The sequence below is a fragment of the Nannospalax galili genome, unplaced genomic scaffold (genome assembly GCF_000622305.1).
Source record: "Nannospalax galili isolate Female #2095 unplaced genomic scaffold, S.galili_v1.0 scaffold243, whole genome shotgun sequence".
NCBI lineage: Eukaryota > Metazoa > Chordata > Mammalia > Rodentia > Spalacidae > Nannospalax > Nannospalax galili.
Window position 1 is genome coordinate 9,980,449 of NW_008353490.1, and position 22,039 is coordinate 10,002,487.

Below are 22,039 nucleotides of genomic sequence, written 5' to 3' on the forward strand. Positions count from 1 at the left end.
AAAAAAAAAAAAAATTCAAATTAGCAAACGGGAATTTTTTAAAAAAGATCTCTCATTGGAAAAGCATAACACATTATTAAGAAGTATTCTATAATTATAAAAAAATAATTATTTGGTGAAAAAATGATTACGGATGTCTAACATTTAGAAAGTAACAAACATTAACAACAATTCTATCTGATGGTGGAAGTTGGGAGGTATTGGGGGAGGGTGGGGATATGGGGGCATAGTGACTAGGGAGGGAGGGAGGAGGGAAGCCAGATGGGAGAAAAAAAGAGTGGAGATGAGCGAATCTTGGGGATTAGGAAACCTAGAGGGAAAAGTGATGCCCTAGAAACCCTTTGAGAAATGCACATAGTGTCTAAACATTGATGCATATGTATACCTGGGAGCTGCTTGCCAGCGAATGCAGTGTCAGACAGAAGAGACTTCCCTTAGAGTGACAAGCATGCCATACAGCACTCATCAAAGAAGTTTCTTTTTACAACTGAGGGAGGCTACTGCAGAGTTGTACATCTGGTCAGGCACAGAGAACATACGCCTGGGAGATGCCCAATACTAGGTGACACATCTATAGTTGAATCTCTACAACTAAGGCTCATGGACGTAGAGGAATAAGGGGTAGACAGAGGGCTAACGCACCTCTCAACTCCCATCAATGAGGCTTCCTTATACAGCAGAGTGCAATGCACACAGAAGGCCACAACTAGCCAAGTTTTGGAAAATAAGAGACTGTAGAGTGTAGGATGGGACTCCTATATGGAAACTTACCCACCCATGGCTCAGGGACCATTGTAGAAAATGGGGCAGAAACATTGTAAGAACCAGGGCTGGTTCATGAACACAGGGAGGTGGAGGCTTCCAGGTCACTGGAGGCTTGCTCATGTGAGCCTGTGGCAGTGATGGTGCCAAGTGCATGACCCATGTCAGCTCAATTAAACAAGGGGAGGTGAGAAATAGGTGGCAGGCCAGCATTAGATTGAGAACTATTTGAGACTGATTGTTGCTGGGTGAGGGAGAGTATGAGTTACATACGAGCACTGGATTGGCTGACAAGACACCAGTGGACGCATTTACACCAGAGGACATTTGGGTACAAACACCTGAATGAAAAGGACCCAGCATGTATGGAGGAGGGAAGTCTGGATTTGAGTGGGAGTTGTATGTTGTATGAAATTTAAAAAGCTCAATTTAAAAAAGTTATCTATAAAAAAAAGAATTCCTATCTTACAATCAAATGAAAATATATTCACACAGCCAAAATCCAAACTTTGTTCATAATATTAAAGAGCAAAACAAAGTTTCAGACAAGATTCAATCTTATAGCTTAAAAACAAAAAACAACTAAGTTTCAGTAAATCTAACCCCTATATAATTAAACTAACTAGATTTATCACACTGGAGGGGACTGAATTCAAATTCATATTATGATTTACAATAAAGTAAAATCATATTATGATTTATAAAGTAAACACAAAGTGTCTCCTGTCTATTCTGATATAAGCTATGATCACGTTAGCACCATAAAGCCATGAAAAGATTAAAAAAATACAGTCCATTCACAAAGTCAGTCAAGCCACAGTGGTGAGGGTACTGACTTAAGAACAGACATCTACAGTTGCCCTTAAAGACTATCTTCATTTTCATTTATGAAACTGAAATTGTTACAGAGTGCTCTACAGACTGAAAAAAGGGTTGAGTATCCTTTCAGAGACGATTAGAACTGAAGTGTTTTGGATTTTTTTCTTTTCGAATTTTGCGTGTACACTGTGAGATATTTTGGGGGTAGGATCCAAGTCTAAACTGGAAATGTACTCATATTTTATATATTCGTTATATACACAGTCTGAAAATAATTTTATACAACATTTAAAAAATTTTCATTATAAGGCAAAGTTTATATATATATTTTCACTGAACCATTAGATCTGGGGCTATATCTTTGCTAGCAAAATTTGGGATTTTTGGAATAGAAGTGCACAACTTGTTATTATTCATATGTAACTCAAAACGGACAGTATGATAGTGAAGAGTTCAGTCACTCACCATGGGCTGATCTTCATCAGTGGGATAGGGAAGCAGGTAAAGAAGACTGTGCCAAGGAGAAAGGGCTTCCTGCCCCACACGTCGGAGAGGGCGCCTATTAGTGGAGCACTCAGAAAAGAGAGCAGGCCCTACAGAGCAAACAGAAGTAAAGGTTAGATTTAGAATGTGAACTCCTATTACTTGTAACTATTCTACATGCACGAGTTCCAAATCATCTTAATGGCCTCAAAAAAGAAACTCGAGACATTGAATTCTCCAAGAAGGGAAGAACTCAACTGTAACAACAGAGCTGAAGTTAAGGGGAGACAAAACAAACTCACATCTACTACTTGTTCACAGTTTGCCAGTCACTGCTGGCCACTTTCAAATCACTTTCTCAGATAAGGGGGGTAAGTGGGCAGTGGACAGATGAGACATGGGAAGGAAAATGTTGACAATGAACAGGGTAATGAGTATACAAGTAGTGGTCATTATTCATTTTTGTACGTGATTTTTCTAATATATTCTTAAAATTTCTCCATATATTATACAAGGAAGACAATGAAATCTGCCCTTCACACAAAGCCTATGCTATGGCTATAAGTAATACTTGCAGTTCTGTCAACACACCACATTCCTTTATGTCAACTGACTTTCACATAAGCCCCTGTTCCCATTCCCACACTTGAAGCCAGTGAATCGATAGCTTGTTTTCTTACTAGGAACAAAAAGCATCTCTATCTAGTCTCTTAGCTACTGAAGCAGAATTCATTACACTATGGAAGGACAATAAAAGAGAATTTCTGATTTCAGGTTTCATACAATACTTTCTTTTTGGTGTTAGGGATTAAATGCAGGGCCTTGAATATGCAAGTACTCATCCACTAAGCTATTTCTCCAGCCTGATGTATGCTATTTTTAGATAAAGCATATGGGAAAGGAATTTTATAGAAAAAAAAAGACATAATCTTCTACACCAAAGACTTAAATTGTATTTTAATAGTTTAAATCAAAATCTCAACGAGAGCAACAAATACTGAAAATATGTTCTAGGTTGTTAATATGCTAAGATGTAATTTAATAAAATACTCACCTCTCTGAAAATCCTGTATTTCTTAAAAATCAGACTGTATCTAGTTTTTTTATGATCCCACAACTGGCCCTAGATCACAGCAGGCTACATACTCAGAACTGTAGACTAAACAGGACATTTTATATTTTTTATTTTATTTTTTTGGTCTTTTTGAGACAGGGTCTCCCTGTAGCCCCAGCTGTCTGGGAACTCACTATGTAGACCAGGCTGGCCTTGAACTCACAGAGATCCGCCTGCCTCTGCCTCCCACCTCCCAATTGCTGGGACTACAGGCATGCGCCACCATGCCCAGCTAAACAGGACATTTTATAATTGGATTGACTAGGCAAGTGTTTTCTCAGTATAGAGAAAGTTGAAAACTTAAAGTCTGACTGACAAAAAAGCCCAAGGTTTTACCTGAACATAGTTTTCATCATTCACAGCAGTTACATTCAATGAAGGCACCACAGGAGCTGTGAAAATGACTCAGTGGTTAAGAACATTGGCTGCTCTTGTAGAGGACCTGGTTTCATTTCCCAGCACCCACATGGCAGACAACAACCCTGGTACCAAGGAATCTGATGCTCTCTTCTAGCCTCCATAGACACTACACGACACAGGTGTACTTACATATGTGCAAGCAAAACATTCACACACATAAAATAAAAATAAAATAAATTTACAAACAAAATAGTAAAGGGACCACAAAACACTGAACTAGCGACTATAGATCCACCACTTTCATGAGAAACAGTACTGAAGTACTATATATGAAGACAAAAGCACTAAGGGGTTATAATCAGCAAATAGATAAATTTGTAAATATAGAATCCATAAATAACGATTGACTACATTCATATTATTTGATCAAACATAGTGAGGCCCCATCTCAAAAAAACCAATACCTAGAACCCACGTAAATGTTAGGTGGGTGAAGCACCCTACCTGTAATCATAGCATATGGGAAGCAAAGATAGGGAATCTCTGGAGCAGGTGGGCTAGTGAAACTAGCCGAAACAGCAAGCCCTGGGCTAAGAGAGAGATGGAACCTCAATACGTAAGGTTAAGAATGATTGAGGAAGACGTCAACCTCAGTCCTCCACATGCATGTGCACACACACATACTCTCTTACATATGCACCCACACACATAAGTACCACACTCACACACACCAATAATAATAATATGGCTTAAAAAATCTTTCTTTTTATTATTGCCTTTCAGGTTTCCTTTTTTTTTTTTTTTTTTTTTTTAAAGACAGGGTCTCTCTCCCTGTAGACCAAGCTAGCCTAGAACTCACGGTGAAGACCAGATCTCAATCTCATAAGAGATCCACCTGTCTCTGACTCCTGAGTGCTGGGATTTAAGGCATGTGCCCCACCATGCCTGGCAAGTTTCAGGAAATTTTAAGTAGACATTAGGCAATCATACCAACTGGTCATAAAGGAAATGACTGCTCTACCTACTCTTACTAACCAGTAGGCAAATGATATACTTCTCACAGAGTTGGAGCAAAACTTTCCATGATAATTACCTTTACATGCCAATTTGGCTTGCCTAGTATTTGATTAAATAACTGGATATCATATTCTAACTACTGAAATTTCTAGTCCTTAATTTAAGACTTGGGCAGAGGAGATATCTCAGTCTGTAAAGTGCTTGCTAAACAAGTATGAAGACCTAAGTTCACTCTCCAATATCTATGTAGAAAAGTCAGGCATGCTTATACCCTAGTCCTGGGGAGACAGAGACAGATTCCTGGGGTTCAGTGGCCAGCCAGCTTAGTCTACTTGACAAGCTAATGAGACTCTTCTTTCAATAAAGCAGATGGTGCCTACTAAGCAGTAACAACTGGAGTTTACTCCCTGGTCTCCATACACAAATGCACACACAAGCATGCAGTCACATACATACCTGCAACCACATAACCACTCATACACACACATCCCCCCTCCAAAAATTAAGGTCTGCCTTAGCAGCCCCCAAATAATGTGAATCAATTCATTCATATTCAGTGCTAGGGAAGAAAAACCCAGGGCCTATGCATGCTAAGTAAGTAGTCTACCACTACATCTATATCCTCAGTCTGTTTTTTGAGATCAGTCTTACTGTGTAGCACAGGGTGGTCTAGAACTTATTACCTCCTGAGCGCTGGGATTATAGCCATGTACCATCAAATCATGTCTCTTAATACAACAGTAAAATAACAGGATATGAGTGTGTATTGTGCTTGTTTTGTTACTAGCAATAAAAAGTTGTATCGAATTTCTCCAGAGAATTAAAACAATTTCTACCATGAGCTTAAAATTTCATAAAAAGGAAAACAGAAAAATAGAAATGTGAGAAATGAAACCACTCTGTGATTTTTTTGTTTATAATTGTTAAGATGAAAACTGAATGGTTACATATTTAGAGGATCAATAAATAGAAACCTGAAAAGAAACTAAACTGAAAGTCTAGAACTGAAAAGCATAATAACTAAAATTTTACAAATCCAATTGATGAAATAATGCCTGAAAATTTCCAAATTTTAATGAAAGAAATGAATAAAACCAACCAAGAAGTTCAACAATTCTGAAATAAACTCAACTCTATCTTCATACCACTATAATCAAAGTTGAAATTGCTGTTTTGAGATAAGCCAGCCTAGGCTACATAGCAAGGCCCTTGAACTTGCAGCAATTCTTCTGGCTCAGTCTCCCAAGGGCTGGAATTACAGGTATGTGCCACCAGGCCTGGCTCGGTAGGGGATCTTGAAAGCATAGAGATTCAGTATACATATGAAGAATCAGCAATAAGATGATAAGCATCCCACAGGCAGAAGCAAAGAATGGACTTCTGAAAGTTGTTCTCTGACCTTCACAGGAGTGCCCTGGGACACGCATTGCATAAGGAATTTGGGAGGCAAAAAGGAAAATTTGAGGTAAATTTTTCTCATCATTTTTTCCTACACATCCATACATATCTATGTTAAAATGAAACAGAGCTATATTGTTTCATAATCTGCTTATATTGTATCTTAAAAATGTGTTTGGGGGGCTGGAGAGATGGCTTGGCAGTTAAGAACCCTGGCTGCTCTTGCAGAGGACCCAGGTTTGGTTCCCAGGATCTACATTGTGGCTAACAACCATCCGTAACTCCAGTGCCAGGAGATCCAATGCCCTCTTCTGACCTCTGTGGGCATAGCATGACACAGGTGCACTTAAACACATGCAGGCAATATATTCATATACATAAAATAACAAATATTCTTTTTATGGCTGGGTTGGTGGCGCATGCCTTTAATCCCAGCACTCAGGAGGCAGAGGCAGGCAGATCTCTGTGAGTTCAAGGCCAGCCTGGTCTACATAGTGAGTTCCAGGACATCTGGGGCTACAGAGAGACCCTGTTTCAAAAAGAACAAAAATAAATAAATAAATATTTTTAAATGTGTTCTTTATATGCTTATAATAGATACATGGTTTTACCACATGCAATTATTTTTAAAGGCATTTTGTTTATTATTACAAATAGCTAAAAAAAAATCTTTTATCTGAATAATCTTTTATCTGAATTTCTAAATAATCCTTTGGCTTTTTTGGGGGGGGGGCTTTTTGAGATAGTCTCCCTGTAGCATCAGTTAGCCTGAAACTCACAATGTAGATGTAGACCAGGCTGGCCTTGAACTCACAGAGATCTACCTACCACTGCTGGGATTAAAGTATGTGCTACTATGCCTGGCTTGAATAATACTATTTGATTAGAACAATTTTCTAGAAATGAAACAGAAGTGCTTTGATAAAATGAAGGGAAAAGTCTTTTTGGTGACAGGGACTGAATCTAGAACATTAAGCAATCACTCGACCACAGAGCTACAGCCCCAATTCTATATGATTTTGAATGTTTTTGTGTGTGTGTGTGTGTGTGTGTTTGTTTGTGCTTTGAGAAGTACCAGAGATTGAATCCAAGACCTTGCATAAGCTAAGTAAGTACTGCTGAGCTATGACCCTTGCCTGAATATTTTTTTTAATACTGAAGCTTTAAAATTATTTATTTTGTACACATGTGTATGTCTCTGTGGGTGGTGCATGGATGGAGATCAGAGTCTGTTATTTCCTTCCCCCAGGTGGGTCCTGGGGATTGAATTTAGGTTAGTAAGCTTAGCAGCAAGCATCTTTATCCACTAAGCTATTTCACCAGCCCCTGTTCTTTTGTTCTGTTTTGGGTTTTTTTTGTTTGCTTGTTTTTTGGTCTTTTTGAGACAAAACCTCCATGTAGTCCCAGCTGGTCTGGAACTCGCTATGTAGACCAGGCTGGCCTTGAACTCACAGAGATTTGCCTGCCTCTGCCTCCCAAGTGCTGGAATTCACCATGCCCAGCTGTCTCTGAGTTTTTTTTAAAGCTTTTAAAATACTGCATTCTAGAAAACCTTGACCAATTTCTGCAACACATTAATATCTATCCTACCACATACTGGGTAATTATCAATTTGAAAATATTTTTTGAATGATTTATTTTTGTATGAGTGTTTTGCCTGCATGAATATAAGTGCACTGGTATCGTGCAATGCCCACAGAGGCCAGAAGAGGGCATGGGAGTCCCTGGAACTGGCATTACAGAAGATTGCCACGATATGGGTGCTAGAAATGGAATCAGGGTCCTCTGCAAGAGCAGCCAGTACTCTTAACTGCTGAGCTAGTTCTCCAGATCTACACTAACATCTTTTTGTAAACTGGAAGCTTCTTTTCCCTCTGGAGACATCAGTTTTATTCTAATAGCACTTTCATGTCGAGAACAGCATTTTGTATGTACAACATTTTTTCATTTGTTTTCATTTTGACGATAGTTATGTGATGAGGCAGTTGACTCAAAGTTTGGCCCAACACTGTAGCAGGAGGCCTCCAAAGATGGCGTGGACCCAGAGCTCTGGGATTCAGCGAGAATTCACTTCACTTCTTGGTCCGCAAATAGCCAGCAAAAAGGAGCCCACCAAAAGGAGCCCGCACCTCTGTACCCTGCTCGCAAGCCCAGTGACTGCTGACAGACTGCATGGCGTGGACCAATCAGAAAACCATATGCTGACTAAACAGACTTGAGGGTGGAGAAAAGGGAAATATAAGGCCTGCCCCCTCCTTCATTAAACGAGCCTACAGCACCTCGCCTAGTGCTTGCTTCTACCCAACTCCCGGTGTCTGTGTGTTGACTCCGCACCTCTTGCCCCCTCCCCCAATCGGCAGGGGACCCAATCCAGGTCAGGGTCTTCACAGCTGGCCTGAGGAGAACCCGCAACACAGCACCAAGGTGTGGGTTTGAGAACAGGTCATCGTGCACCTGCTTGCTCTTGATAGCAGCAGATTTGTGGCTTCCATATTTTCCACTTGGTTTGCTCTTGCAGAATAGAAATTATTAGGGGAACTTTCTACCCCTAAGCTTGGGAACTTAAACTTTTCACCCCTAGATGTGGTTTTTCTGTATAAAAGGTTACCCCTAAGAATGGATCAAGGCTGCACTTGGGATCCATTGCCAGCGTAGTTGCCAGCCGGCTATAAAGACTTTCTTTTGGCTATTTTCTGTGTCTGAGTTGTCTTGTCTGGTGAGATACCTCCCAACATTATAAGTCAGAACAACCATTTATCAAAGTTAAAGATACAAAATTACTGACTCAATCTTCCTTCATGAATTCCTTTTCTAAAACTAGTAAGAAAAATGATCACTAATATTTCACTGTTAGTATGACATTTTTGACTTTTCACATATTTATCTGTAACACTCATCTAGTATTTAATACATGAATGCACTGTGTTGGTAGCTATGTTTATATAAATATTTTATTTAATCTCCACAATCACTCAAGTAAAAAGTCCTGTTATCTATTTATTGAATGAATCTGATTATCTTTCCTGTTTACTGAGTAATAAACCTGAAGTTTAAGGAAATTCATTTCTTTTTTTTTTTTTTAAAGAGGACGCTAAAGGATACTAAAGTCATGCTCATTCCATTGTATGCATTTGCATATTAAGAAGTTTGTTTGGATCCTTGTGAATCCCCACCTCTGCCTTTCACCAGTGACCTCCACCTCTTCCTGACTTCCCCTCCCTCACTCTGAGAATTGTTGTACCCCAGCTGGCTGCACTAGGAACTCTCCAGGGCTCCATGTGGCCTAAAGACCCAGGTAGGCAGACCCCATTCATCCACAATCACTCCAAAGTCCAGGGGCCAACTCCAGAAACCTGTTAACACATGGGGGTTCCCTGTTAACCTCAACCTCATATCTATCCCAAGAAACCTTCCCCCTGCTGGATAGCAATACCCAAAGCCTGTCTTCCCTCACATCCAAGCACCCCACCTATCACCTACAAGGAGTTCTGAGAGTTCCCCCAGTTATTGACTTCCACCCTGGCCTCAAACTCACCCACCTCCACCTGAGGTCAGTGTGACATCCTCCCCTTGGCCCCCAGGAAGCACTCCTCATTCCCACTATGATCCCAGTTCCTACCAGTAAAGGACCACTATTAGAACTGTGTCAGCTTTCCACAGACTTCTGAAGATCAGGAGTAAGAATCTACAAACTCCAAAGAAGGTTTACTATTGGGCTCATAAGTTTACAAATCCCCATCTGAGGTGGAACACATCTGATACCTCACCTGCACAGTATAGAATTAACACAAGATTGAACATTAAGCATCCTTTGGCTGGTCCACATACTGACACACTGAAGTAACAGCAAACAAAGATACAAACACCTGCTCAACAAAGGTGAGACCAAATAACCATACCAGAAAACATCACCAACCACCTAACTCCAAATGCCTAAATCCAACTGCAAAAACACAAATATGAATAATCAAAACACACATCTCCAGAAACCAGTACTCCCATTGCAATATTCCCCAAGAAGAGCAACTCACTTGAGGCACAAGTAAGCAATTATAAATGTGTACAATGAACTCGAAAAAGACATACATAAATTCTAGAAGATTCTGAAAACATAAATGAGTAAGTGAATCAGACAACAGTCTAAGATATGAAAATAGAGTTTAATAAAGAAACAGAATTTCTGAAGAAAAGTCAAACTGAAATAAAACTTGCAATAAGAAACTCAATCAGCAATAGAGTGAATCAGATGGAAGAGAATATCGAGTCTTGAATACAAGGCAGTGGAATTAGATCATTCAATCAAAACAAAATGTTAACTCTAAAAGTACCCAGGAATAGAATGTGTAGGAACATTGAGATACTATAAAGAAGCCAAATCTATGAATCATAGGCATAGAAGAAGAAATCCAGGTAAACGGTAAAAATCATAGAAAACTCCCCAAATCTAAAGGAGATGCCTATCAAGTTCCAAGACGCATACAGAACACCAAAAGACAGGACCAGAAAAGAAACTCTCCATGTCACATAACAACCAAAACATTAAATGGATAGAACAAAGAATGGGTACTAAAAGTTGCAAGAAAGAAAGAAAAAAAATCACACGTGAAGGCAAGCCTATCAGAATAACACCTGACTTTTTAATGCAGATTCTGAAAGACAGGAGGGCATGGTCTGATTTCTTCAAATTCTTAAAGACCAAAGATACCAACCCAGGCTATTAAATCCAACAAAAGTATCAGTCATAAGAGAAGGAGAAAGGAAAACGTTCCATGATAAAAAAGAGATTTAAGGAATTTATGGCCACTAAGCCAGCTCTACAGAGGATCCTAGAAGGAGTATTTCCCTCTGAAGAGATTAAACAGATCCAGAAAGCAACAGTCCAAAACAGTTAATCAAATGATGCCAGAGCAAACAATACCATCACAACTAAATGACAGGTATTAATAAACATTGGTCAGTAGTAACTCACAAAATTAAGGGTCTCAGTCCCCTAAGAAAAAGACAAAGACTAAACAACTGGATTAGAAAACAGGATCCATAGTGTTTTGTTGTCTCCAAGAAACACCTCACCATCAACAATCAATACCACCTTGGGGTAAAAAGATGGGAAAAGGCACTCCAAGCAAATGGAGTAGGAAACAAGCAGGCATAACTTTTCTAATAGCTGACAAAATAGACTTCAAATTGAAACTAGTCAGAAGACAAGTGATAGGGAAGGACATTTCATACTTATTGAAGGAAAAGTCTACCAAGAAGATATAAATGCACAAAAACACTGGGGTACCCAATTTCATAAAAGAAACACTCTTAGATCTAAAGTCACAGATTGATTCCAACAGTCATAGTAGGTGACTTCAATACCCTACTGTCACCAATAGACAGATCAACTAGACAAAAACTAAACAGAGAAACCCTGGAGTTAAATGACATCATAAATCAAATGATAAACATTTATAGAGCATTCCACTCAAACACCAAATGAGAACTGGGTGAAGGAAGAAATCAAGAAGGAAATTTTAAAATTCCTAGAACTAAATGCAAATGAAAACACAATATACCAAAACATATGAGAAAAAATAACGACAGTCCTAAGAGGATGTGGGGCCATGTGATAGGTGGGGTGCTTGGGTGAGATGCCTCATATTAGTAACTTAATGATATACCCGAAGAAAAAGAAACAGAAAGAATACCAAGAATCAATGAAATTAAGAGTTGGTTCTTCTAAAAGATTAACAAGATTGACAAACTTCTAGTCAAAAGAGAGGACCCAAATTAATAAAATTAGAGGTGAAAAGGGAAAAATTACAACAGATACTGAGGAAATTCAGGGGACAAGAAAATACTTTAAAAACCTATATTCCACTAAGCTGGAAAATCTAAAAGAAACATATGAATCTCTAGGTGTCTATGACCAACCAAATTAAACCAAGATGAGGTAAACAATTTAAAGAGACCCATAATAACCAATTAAGATAGAAGCATTAATTTAAAATGTCCCAAATGAAAAATCCCAGGATCAGATGGATACAGTACAGAATTCTACGAGACCTTCAAAGAAGAACTAAAAGAATACTTCTCAAATTATTCCATAAAATAGAAGAGAAACACTTCCATTCGTATGAAGTTGGTATTACCCTGATAAAACCAGGCAAACATCCAAGAACAACAAAAATTATAGGCCAATCTCTCAAATATTCTCAATGCAAGTCGAATGCAAGAGCATATCAAAAAGATCATCCATGAGATGGCCTTCATCCCAGAAAACCAAGAAGGGTCCAACATATGTAAATCTGTAATCCATCACATAAAAAGACTCAAGGACAGAAACCAAATGATCATCTTATTCGATGCTGATAAAATCCAACATCCCTTCATAATAAAAGCCATGGAGAATCTAGGAATACAGGGGACATATCTCAACATAATAAAGTCAATATACAGCAAACCCACACCCAAAACATCATGATAAATGGAGAAAAACTCAAAGCCTTTCCACTAAAATCAGGAACAGGATAAGGATTTCCACTCTATCCATCCCTGTTCAATATTGTGCTTGAAATTTTAGCTGGAGCAATAAGATAAATGAAGGAGATAAAGGGGATGCAAACTAGAAAGAGGATATGACATTTTACAAAAAGATCCCAAAACTCCACCAGAAAACTCCTAGAGCTGATAAACACATTCAGCAAATTAACGTTGGACACAAAATTAATACACAAAAGCCAGTAACCTTCCTATCACCAATAAACATACTGAGAAAGAAATCAGAGAAATAATCACATTCATAATAGCCTCAAAAAACCATAAAATATATTTGAATAAGACTTGCACAATAAAAATTTTAAGATATTGAAGAATGAAAATTGAAGTTACCAATGGATGGAAAGATCTCCCATGATTATGGATTGGTAGGATTAATTTTGTGAAAATGGCCATCCTACCAAAAGCAATCTACAAATTCAATGCAATACTCATTAAAATTCTAACACAATTCTTCATACAAATTGAAAAAGTAATCTCAAATTTCATCTGGAACCACAAAAACTCCAGAATAATAATCCTGAACAACAAAAGAACTGCTGGAGGCATTACCATCCCTGATCTCAAATTATAATACAGAGCCACAGCAGTAAAAATAGCATGACACTGGTATAAAAAGAGATTGATCAGTAGAATAGAATTGAGCACCCTGATTTAAATCCATGAATTTATAGCCATGTGATTTTTGACAAAGTGCCAAAAATACACATTGGAGAAAAAGTACGTTAAACAGATGGTGCTAGCCAGGCGTGGTGGTGCACGCCTTTAATCCCAGCACTCGGGAGGCAGAGGCAGGCAGGTCTCTATGAGTTCAAGGCCAGCCTGGTCTACATAGTGAGTTCCAGGACAGCTGGGGCTACAAGGAGACCTTGTCTCAAAAAAGCAAAACAAAACAAAACAAAAAAAATGGTGCTGATCACACTGGATAAGGGCGTGTAGAAGAATCAAACTAGATCCTTCTCATCAAGCACAAACCTCAACTCCAAATGGATCAAAGACCTCAGCATAAGACCCGATACCCTGAATCTGCGAGCCCAGGCATTAAGACCAACAACTGACAAATGGGACCTCATGAAACTAAAAAGCTTCTGTATAGCTAGAGACAGCACCATTCAAGTAAAGAGGCAACCTACAGAATGGGAAAAAATATTTGCCAACTATACTTCTGACAGAGGGTTAGTATCTAGAATATACAAAGGATTCAAAAAAAAAAACCCCAAAACCCCACCAACCCAAATAAAAATTGAAGCAAGGAACTGAACAGGCAGTTCTCAAAGGATGGAATGTCTTTAATCCCAGCACTTGGGAGGCAGAGGCAGGTGGATCTCTGTGAGATGGAGGCCAGCCTGTTCTACACAGAGTTCTAGTCATCTGGGGCTACAGGGAGACCCCTGTCTCAAAGAAACAAACAAAATGGAAATTAAAAACACTGAGATTTCATCTTACCCCAGTCAGAATGGCTAAGATCCAAAAAACAAACAAGAAAATGTAGGCAAGGATGTGGAGAAAGGGGAACTTTTTTTCAGTGCTGGTTGGAATGCAAACTGGTGAAGCCCCTATAGAATTGTAAATTATCTCACTGTTAAAATGAAATTGCCAGGAGTGATGGAGCATGTCTTTAATCCCAGCACTTGGGAGGCAGAGGCAGGTGGATCTCTGTGAGATGGAGGCCAGCCTGTTCTACACAGAGTTCTAGTCATCTGGGGCTACAGGGAGACCCGTCTCAAAGAAACAAACAAAAAAAATCAAAGAAATAGATAACAAAACTGAAATTCACAGGTAAATGGATGGATTTCTGGAGACATTCATCCTGAGCCAGGTAACCCTGACCCACAAAGACAAATATCTAATGTTCACTCTCATAAAGTGGACACTAGCTTATCCTTAGATATATGTGTTTCAATTGGAAAATCCATAGAGGTTGCAAAGCTAGTAAAGAGCCATGGGGGAGGTTTCATGGGAAAGAAGATAAGAGTGCAGAGCGATATAATGTGGAAAAGGAAATAATGGAGTAGGAAGGGTTAAATGGGGTAGGGAATGGAAGGGCAGGGCAGAGATGGGAGTATAGGGAGGGATAATTAACACTGAAGACCTCTAGAAAAATTCATATGGAAGTCTACCATTATAGAAGCTTCTTAATGTATATACATATACAATATAAAAAGAGATTAAAAGGAGTTACCCTATCCTAGGAGACACTGCCCTTACTAGACACCATAGGCTAGTAAAGTAAAAATCCAGTGCCAGGAATGAACTCCCTCTTTTATAACTGTTGACCAGGGGACCCACAGACTCTCATGCAATATTGGCCATTGTCCCTGCTTTTGCTTACTGACCAGAACTTGATTGTAAGACCCTACACTGACAATACAACATAAATGAGTTGTAGAACAAACAAGGAGAAATTAAGCTATTACTGACCTCAATGCTTCCTCTCTACTAGCTAGCTCTCACAGTGTTAGATGTTACTGGAAGAGAAAAGTAATCATCAATCATGCCCAGCTACATCAACAACTGGCCTGGCAAGATATGCCCATCAGTGCAATAGTGGCACATATGTTACTGGAATAACCAACTACTTTCTGCTTGGATTTAAGGTCTGTTTCACAAGATGGAGCCCATACCTAACACTGATATCAGACCTAGGATCCTGTGGCTAGATAGATCAAAGGACATAAGAGGAGAGCCTACTAGTACTATTCTGCTAAATGGAAATAGTATGAAACTGACTCCTAATGACTTATTACACCTATAGATTAATTCATCTCTCAACTCTCACCAGAGAATCTTCCTCATGTAGCAGATGGAGATCAACATAGAGACCTACAACTGGTCAACATACACAGTGCTTATCTCTGAATAGGACACCTATAACAAACCTCTGCCTCCCAAGGTTCAGTGATCACTGCAGAAGAAAGAGCAGCAATCTGTAAGGGCTAGAGATGGTGGATGACCACAAGGAAACTAGAGTTTTCCAGACAGCTGGGCAGTTACTCATATGAATTCATAGCAATGGTGACTGTATCCACAAGTCCCATGCAAATGCAAATCAGACAAAAATCCCAACATAGAAGTGGGAATAATCCCCACTGTAGCTGATGAACTATTGGCAACCAGTAATTTCTGAGAGAAGAGTCAGTTTTCTTTAAGAGTGTGATGATGGGTAGGTTGACCAGCCTCTACTACATGGATGCACACTGAAAGGCATTTAGGGGCACAAATGTGACTCAATAGATCTTATATAGATGTATATCATATACATATATGATATATATGATGATGAGAGAGAAATAAAGAACATGAAATCAGGTAGGTATTAGTAAGGAGTATTACAGATCAGGGAAGGGTCTAAATATGATCAAAATATACTGTATGAAATTTGCAAAACTTCAGTTTAAATAAAAGACAGAAAGAAAGAAATTTGTTTCGGGGCCTGGAGAGATAGCTCAGTGGTCAAAAGCACTGCTGCTCTTCCAAGAACCTGACTTCGGTTCCCAACAGCCATATCAGATAGCTTACGATCACCTGTAATTACAGCTCCAGGGAATTTGATGCTCTCTCCTGAACTCCAAGGGCACCCGCACATATGTGGCATAGAGAGACACAAAAAATACAAAATAAAAATAAATCTTTTTAAAAAAAAAAGTAAATTTGTTTATTCTGTTTGCAGGAGTAGGGTAAGATCTCACTGTCACCCAGGCTGGACTGGATCAATGTAGCCCAAACTGCTGATCCTTTTACTTTAGCCTCCCAAATGCTAGGGTTATAACATGTATCACCATTCTCCACTGAGTACTAAGAAATCTCAACAGACCTATGTTTTACTATAGAGTTTTTAATCTCTACCTTGAAAAAAATAAATAAACACCCAATTACTAAAGTGGTTAAATATAAACTACTCAGTGCAGTTCAATATTTAAAATGAAGCACAAATGCATATGGCATAAAATAGTTTACCATCAAAAGGCCCAGTGAATACTCTGTGGGCTTCAGTGTGTACATGTCAATCTACAAAGGATTCAATTATTATATACATCTTTAATTAATCTGCCTGGGGACAGAATAACATGTAACTGCAACTGTCTTCTTAGACTTTGAAACTGAGAAAAAAGGAAACAATTCAGTTTGAGATTTTAGTCTTTTAGCTAGGCTGGTGCTTCGTCCTGTAGTTTCTGAGCTCTCCTTGGCTTAATTTAATTAACCTTTCACTACTTCAATTTTACTATGACATACATCTGAAGTATGAATAAGAAACTAAAATATAATTGTATATTCCAATTTTACATTATAGCAAAACATGACTGTCAGGTTTATTTTACCCTTCAAGCTTATATAATATTTGCCTGTACATAATAGTATGTGTTGAACAGCCTATTTCAAATTAAAATTATATCCTAGTAATTTGCTGAATTTAGTTGCAGGAATTTGTTGGATCTTAGCTTTGAGCTGTATTAATTATGATTAATATTATTTTATTTTAAAGGTTTTGAGGATTCATTTTATGTTATTCTAGAAGAAAAAAAGAAATAGTATTTTAGTTTATTCAAGGGAGTAAACTGAACTTCAGGAACTGCTTAACTTTAAATTCCTAGCTTTGGTTCATTATGAATTCACACAATTGTTCTTACCTTTACACCTTGAATGAGACCATTCATGAGGAATGTGTGCTGAGGAAATGTTTCATGTAGAACCTATAAAAGCAAACAAACATCAAAACATATTCAAACATAAATTAAAGGTAAAGATTTCTATCTCTATTAATGGAAGGCTACACAAATAAGATGACCTTAATAAAAATGATGGAATATTTTTTAAACCTTGAAGACATAAAAAAGGAGCAATATAGCCAGGTGTGGTAGTGCACGCCTGTAGGCCCAGCACATGGGAGGCAGAGGCAGGCCGATCTCTGTGAGTTCAAGGCCAGCCTGATCTACATAGTGAGTTCCAGGACAGCTGGGGCTACAGGAAGACCCTGCTTCAAAAGGACCAAAAAAAAAAAAAAAAAAAAAAAAAAAAAAGAAAAAGGAGTAATAATAGCAAGGTCTGGCACTCATAGGTGCTTTTGTCATGAATCATTTGCAGTCGAAGAGGTAGCCAATAAAGGATGTATTTTTGCTACAACAACTTTATCTGGCTACCCCCAAATGGTAACAGAAACCCAGGGATAGACCCAGGTTCATCACTAGAAGGTAGTCCAGAAACACCTCAAGTCTTAGAATGTGTATTATAGTGATCCTAGTCTAGCCAGTAGAAAACTCTAAAACTGCTTTTGAATAAGCATATTCCCCATACACAAAAAGAGAAGACACTATGAAAAAGAAACAAACACCTAAAGCCTGATTTTAAAAAATGATCCAAGGCCTAGAAATGGCTTAGCAGTTAAGAGCACTAGATGTTCTTTCAGAAGGCCCAAGTTCAGTTCCCAACACCCATGTGGGGCAGCTCCTGTCTGTAACTCCACTTCAGGGAATCTAATGTCCTCCTCTGGACTCTGTGGGCACCTACAGGCATGGGCAAGTGCACACACCCATACAGACACACACACGCACCCTACTAAAAAAAAAAAGTGATCCCTCAGGGCTGCACAGATGGCTCAGCGGTTAAGAACAGTGGTTGTTCTTGCAGAAGACCTGGGTTTGAATCCCAGCACCCACATGGCAGCTAATAACTCTCTGTAACTCCAGTTCCAGGGGATCCGATGGCCTCTTCTGTCCTCCACAGGCATTGCACAACACAGGTACCCTTACCTACATGCAGGCAACACACTCATTCACATAAAATAAAAATAACAAAATATTTTTTTAAAAAGTGATCCAGAAAAAAGTCAACTTGTAATGCTAATTACTCTTGCCTTTACTTCTCCTTCACATCTATTTACGATTCAAGGACTTTCTTTTCCCCCTACAGATAAGAGTTATGCAATTTGGGAGTCTTTTAGGTAGACCCACTGAAAGGGGTGCTCCAATTGCCTCCCCCTGTGTCCCTGTTCAGAATGGAAGAACCCAGAGCAGTCTGCATCCCAATTCCCTACTGGGAATTTGGGTAACCTCTTCAGAGGATGGTGTGATAAGAATAGGAGAGGTAGGAATTCGCTAGGCAGCTAGGGTAAAAAGACCCCAAAGAAAAGTAGCCAGTTTCTTGGCTAAAACTCACAATGTCCTTGGGCCTCTTAGGAACATACTCCGTTCCAAAGGCCAAAAATGTCGAAAATATTTGGGAGCTTTTATCTAATCCTTAAAAGATTTTAGGGTTACCTCTTCAGAGGGAAGAATGTTAAGAGTAGCCAAAAGCCCCATAAAAAGAATAAATAAAGAAATCAAAGAAGAAAGAGTACATGAAGTTAACAGAAAAAAAGGGATAGGGAGATATGGGTGGAGTTGGAGGGGAGGGAGTGGGCATGGATTTGATCAAAACACCTTATATGCATATCGGAAATTCTTAATAAGTTATTTATTTTTTAAAAAGTGATCCAAATTATCAAAGAGGCACCTCATCAAAATCAACATGGGATAGCAAATAAGCATATGAAAGGATGCAACATCATATCACTAGAAAACACACATCAAAATAAAAAAATATTACACTATTAGAACTGCCAACAAAAAAATACTGATGACACTGAACACAAATGAGGACGTGGGCAACAGAAACCCTCATTCACTGCTAGTGGGAACAGAAAATAGTCCAGTCACTTTGGTAGTTTATTACAAAACTAAATTTATATTTAGCACATGAGCCAATTCCTTGGTGTTTATGTAAAGGAGTTCAGAACATGTCTACAGAAAAACTGGTCCAGGGATATTTACAGCAGCTTTAGGGAAATAAGGACTTAAGCAACACTTGGGATAATTTGGAAGAGTCTGGCTGGAGTCTACCCTCAACCAAAAAGCTTGCCTGAGACTAAGTTAAAAAGCAGTGGACTAATTTCTCTGGTGGAAGAAATTTCAAGACAGCCTAATGTAGAAATGGTGGTGTGGCTATTAATGGTGAATATTATGCAGATCTACAGTGAAAAAGAGCAAAAAGGGCAGAAAGAAAGACAGTTGGGATTGAAAAAGAGCACTAGGAAGATAAATGTTGGAGCCTTGTCTGTGCTGGAGAGGATCCTTTTGATAAGGAGATTAAAGTGATTAAGGAGGGGGCCAGAGATTCAAACTTTAAAAATGGAGAAAGTGCCTCCAGAGCAAGACCACACCCAGTTAAGCCTCCAACTTGTGAAAAGAAAATGCTGCAGGGACCACTGAAGAGAAAAGCTTCTAATATGGATAAAGTAGGCTGAGGTCCATCAAAAACTTGCAGTCAAACTTGGCAGTGTCATTCACCTAGTGCTGGCTTTAGAGGTATGAAAGATGTAAGAGTGAAGGGGTCATCAGTTCTTCCTCCATCATTTCAGATAGCAGCTGAGGCAAGGTAGCATGCAGCAGGGGTACCCCTGCATTAAGAAGGCCCTGGTTGGCAATGGAGACCCCAAGAAGATGTTCATGCCAGAGCTGTGAGGCATCTGCCAAGAAGAACTGCATACGGAAAGTGATACCAGCCCAAGAGAGATGTCTCCATTCCTCCCTTTTGGAATGGTAATACATATTTGGTTCCACTGTATATTGGGAGTATGTAATTTCTCTTTTGATTTTACAGAAGATTACAATTGAGATATTTCCTTGAGTCTCAGAAGAGACATTGGACTGCGGACTTTTGAATAGTATTGATACTGGTAATGACTATGGGGACTTTTAAGGTTGGACTAAATTCATTTTGCATTTTATGTGGTCATGAGCCTATGGGGGCCAGAGGGTGGAATGTGGTGGTTTGAATGAGAATGTCCCCCACAGGCTCAAAGTATTTGGACATTTTGTCCTCAGATGGTGGTGCTGTTTTGGGAGGTCTTAGAAGGTGTGGCTATCCTGGAGGAAGCACATCACTGTGGGTGGGCTTAGAGAGTTCTTAGGACTTGCCAGATCTCCAGTTTCTCTCTTGCTTCCTATCCCCGCTTGATGATATGATGGATTAATTTCTGCTGCTCCTGCTCCAGCCACCTCCAGCCACCATGCCTCCCCACCATGATGGGCTATGATTCCCCTGGAACCATAAGCTCAAATAAACTCTTCCTCTTATTAAAAACACAAAAGTGACAAAAACATTACTAATGGAAGTAAATGCCAAGCTAAGCTCATTGCATCTGTTTGATTAGTGCTGTGTACATTTAGAATAGTCAGCTATACAAGAGTAAACAAAGATTTAACAAGTAATATTGATCAATTAACTAGTGGGTGGTTACTTAATTGACTTTAATATTTATCATGTACATAAATAGGCCCATTCTGGGAATATTATTCAAAAAAACCAACAGAAAACTACCAAAACCAACAAGTCAGTCTGGAGCATCTTGTGACTCTAGAAAGCAAGACTCAATGCACATTCTAGTTAGAATGTTTACTTTCTTTTCATGTAAAGAGTAAAACATCCAATAAAGTGTCTATATAATATGACAAAAATGTCCAGTATTCAGTGCTATCCCATGCCATCCTGTCACTGTAACTCCTCAAAAGACACAATAATTAAGAAGACAAGAAAGTCAAAAGAGCAAGTAAGGGGCAGACAAGACAAAATACATGCTTGCCAAATGAAGGAATGAATGAGCACATTGTCTTGAGAATCACTTGAGAAGAAAGGATAAGAGAATTGAATGCCACAAGAAAGTACTTAAAAAGTAATCTTTGGGTTTTTCAAATCATCACATGAAAGGGATAAGTGGGTAGGGAATACTAAATTCTTGAATCTCTACAAAGGCTTCAAGATCAGCTTGAGAAATAAATTCTAGAAATTGCAAGAAATGATGACTGGAGATGGCTCAATGGTTAAGAATGCATACTGTTTTTATAGAGTTCAATTCCCAGAACCCACATCAGGCAGCTCACAACCACTTATAAATCCAACTCCAAGGAGCTCCAATGCCTTTGGCCTGCAAAACACTTGCATTCATGTGCACATACCCACACACTCTACACACATATAATTAATGATAAAAAATAAATCTTAAGCCAGGCACAGAGACACATGCCTTTAATCCCAGCACTTGGGAGGGGGGCAAGGGGGGAAGGCAGGTGGATCTCTATGAGATTGAGACCAGCCTGGTGGTCCATACAGCTAGTTCCAGGTCAGCCAGGGCTACAGGGAGAACCCGTTTCAAAATAATAATTAATAATAATAATTGTCCAAAAGAAATTCTTGTATCTAAGAATATTAAGTATACTTTATTAAAATAACTACTTGATTTAAATGTGCCTGAAGGCATTAGTTTAATCAGATTATTTAGAGTTTCTATGAGATTGAGACCAGCCTGGTGGTCCATACAGCTAGTTCCAGGTCAGCCAGGGCTACAGGGAGAACCCGTTTCAAAATAATAATTAATAATAATAATTGTCCAAAAGAAATTCTTGTATCTAAGAATATTAAGTATACTTTATTAAAATAACTACTTGATTTAAATGTGCCTGAAGGCATTAGTTTAATCAGATTATTTAGAGTAAAAAAACATAAAGATCAGGA

At 38.8% G+C, this 22,039-nt stretch overlaps 1 protein-coding gene across 3 annotated transcripts in view; it reads right to left on the reverse strand.

Moving 5' to 3' along the window:
* Mfsd14b (major facilitator superfamily domain containing 14B) overlaps positions 1 to 22,039 on the reverse strand; it is a 71,487-nt gene that overhangs the window by 24,461 nt on the left and 24,987 nt on the right. For 2 of the 3 annotated variants that reach the window (XM_029554827.1, XM_029554828.1), the window contains exon 3: positions 2,047 to 2,174. In XM_029554827.1, coding sequence (XP_029410687.1) covers positions 2,047 to 2,174 — 128 coding nt within the window. Of the gene's footprint in view, positions 1 to 2,046; positions 2,175 to 17,121; positions 17,185 to 22,039 lie in introns of all 3 variants that reach the window. The other variant, XM_029554826.1, reaches the window with a different exon arrangement.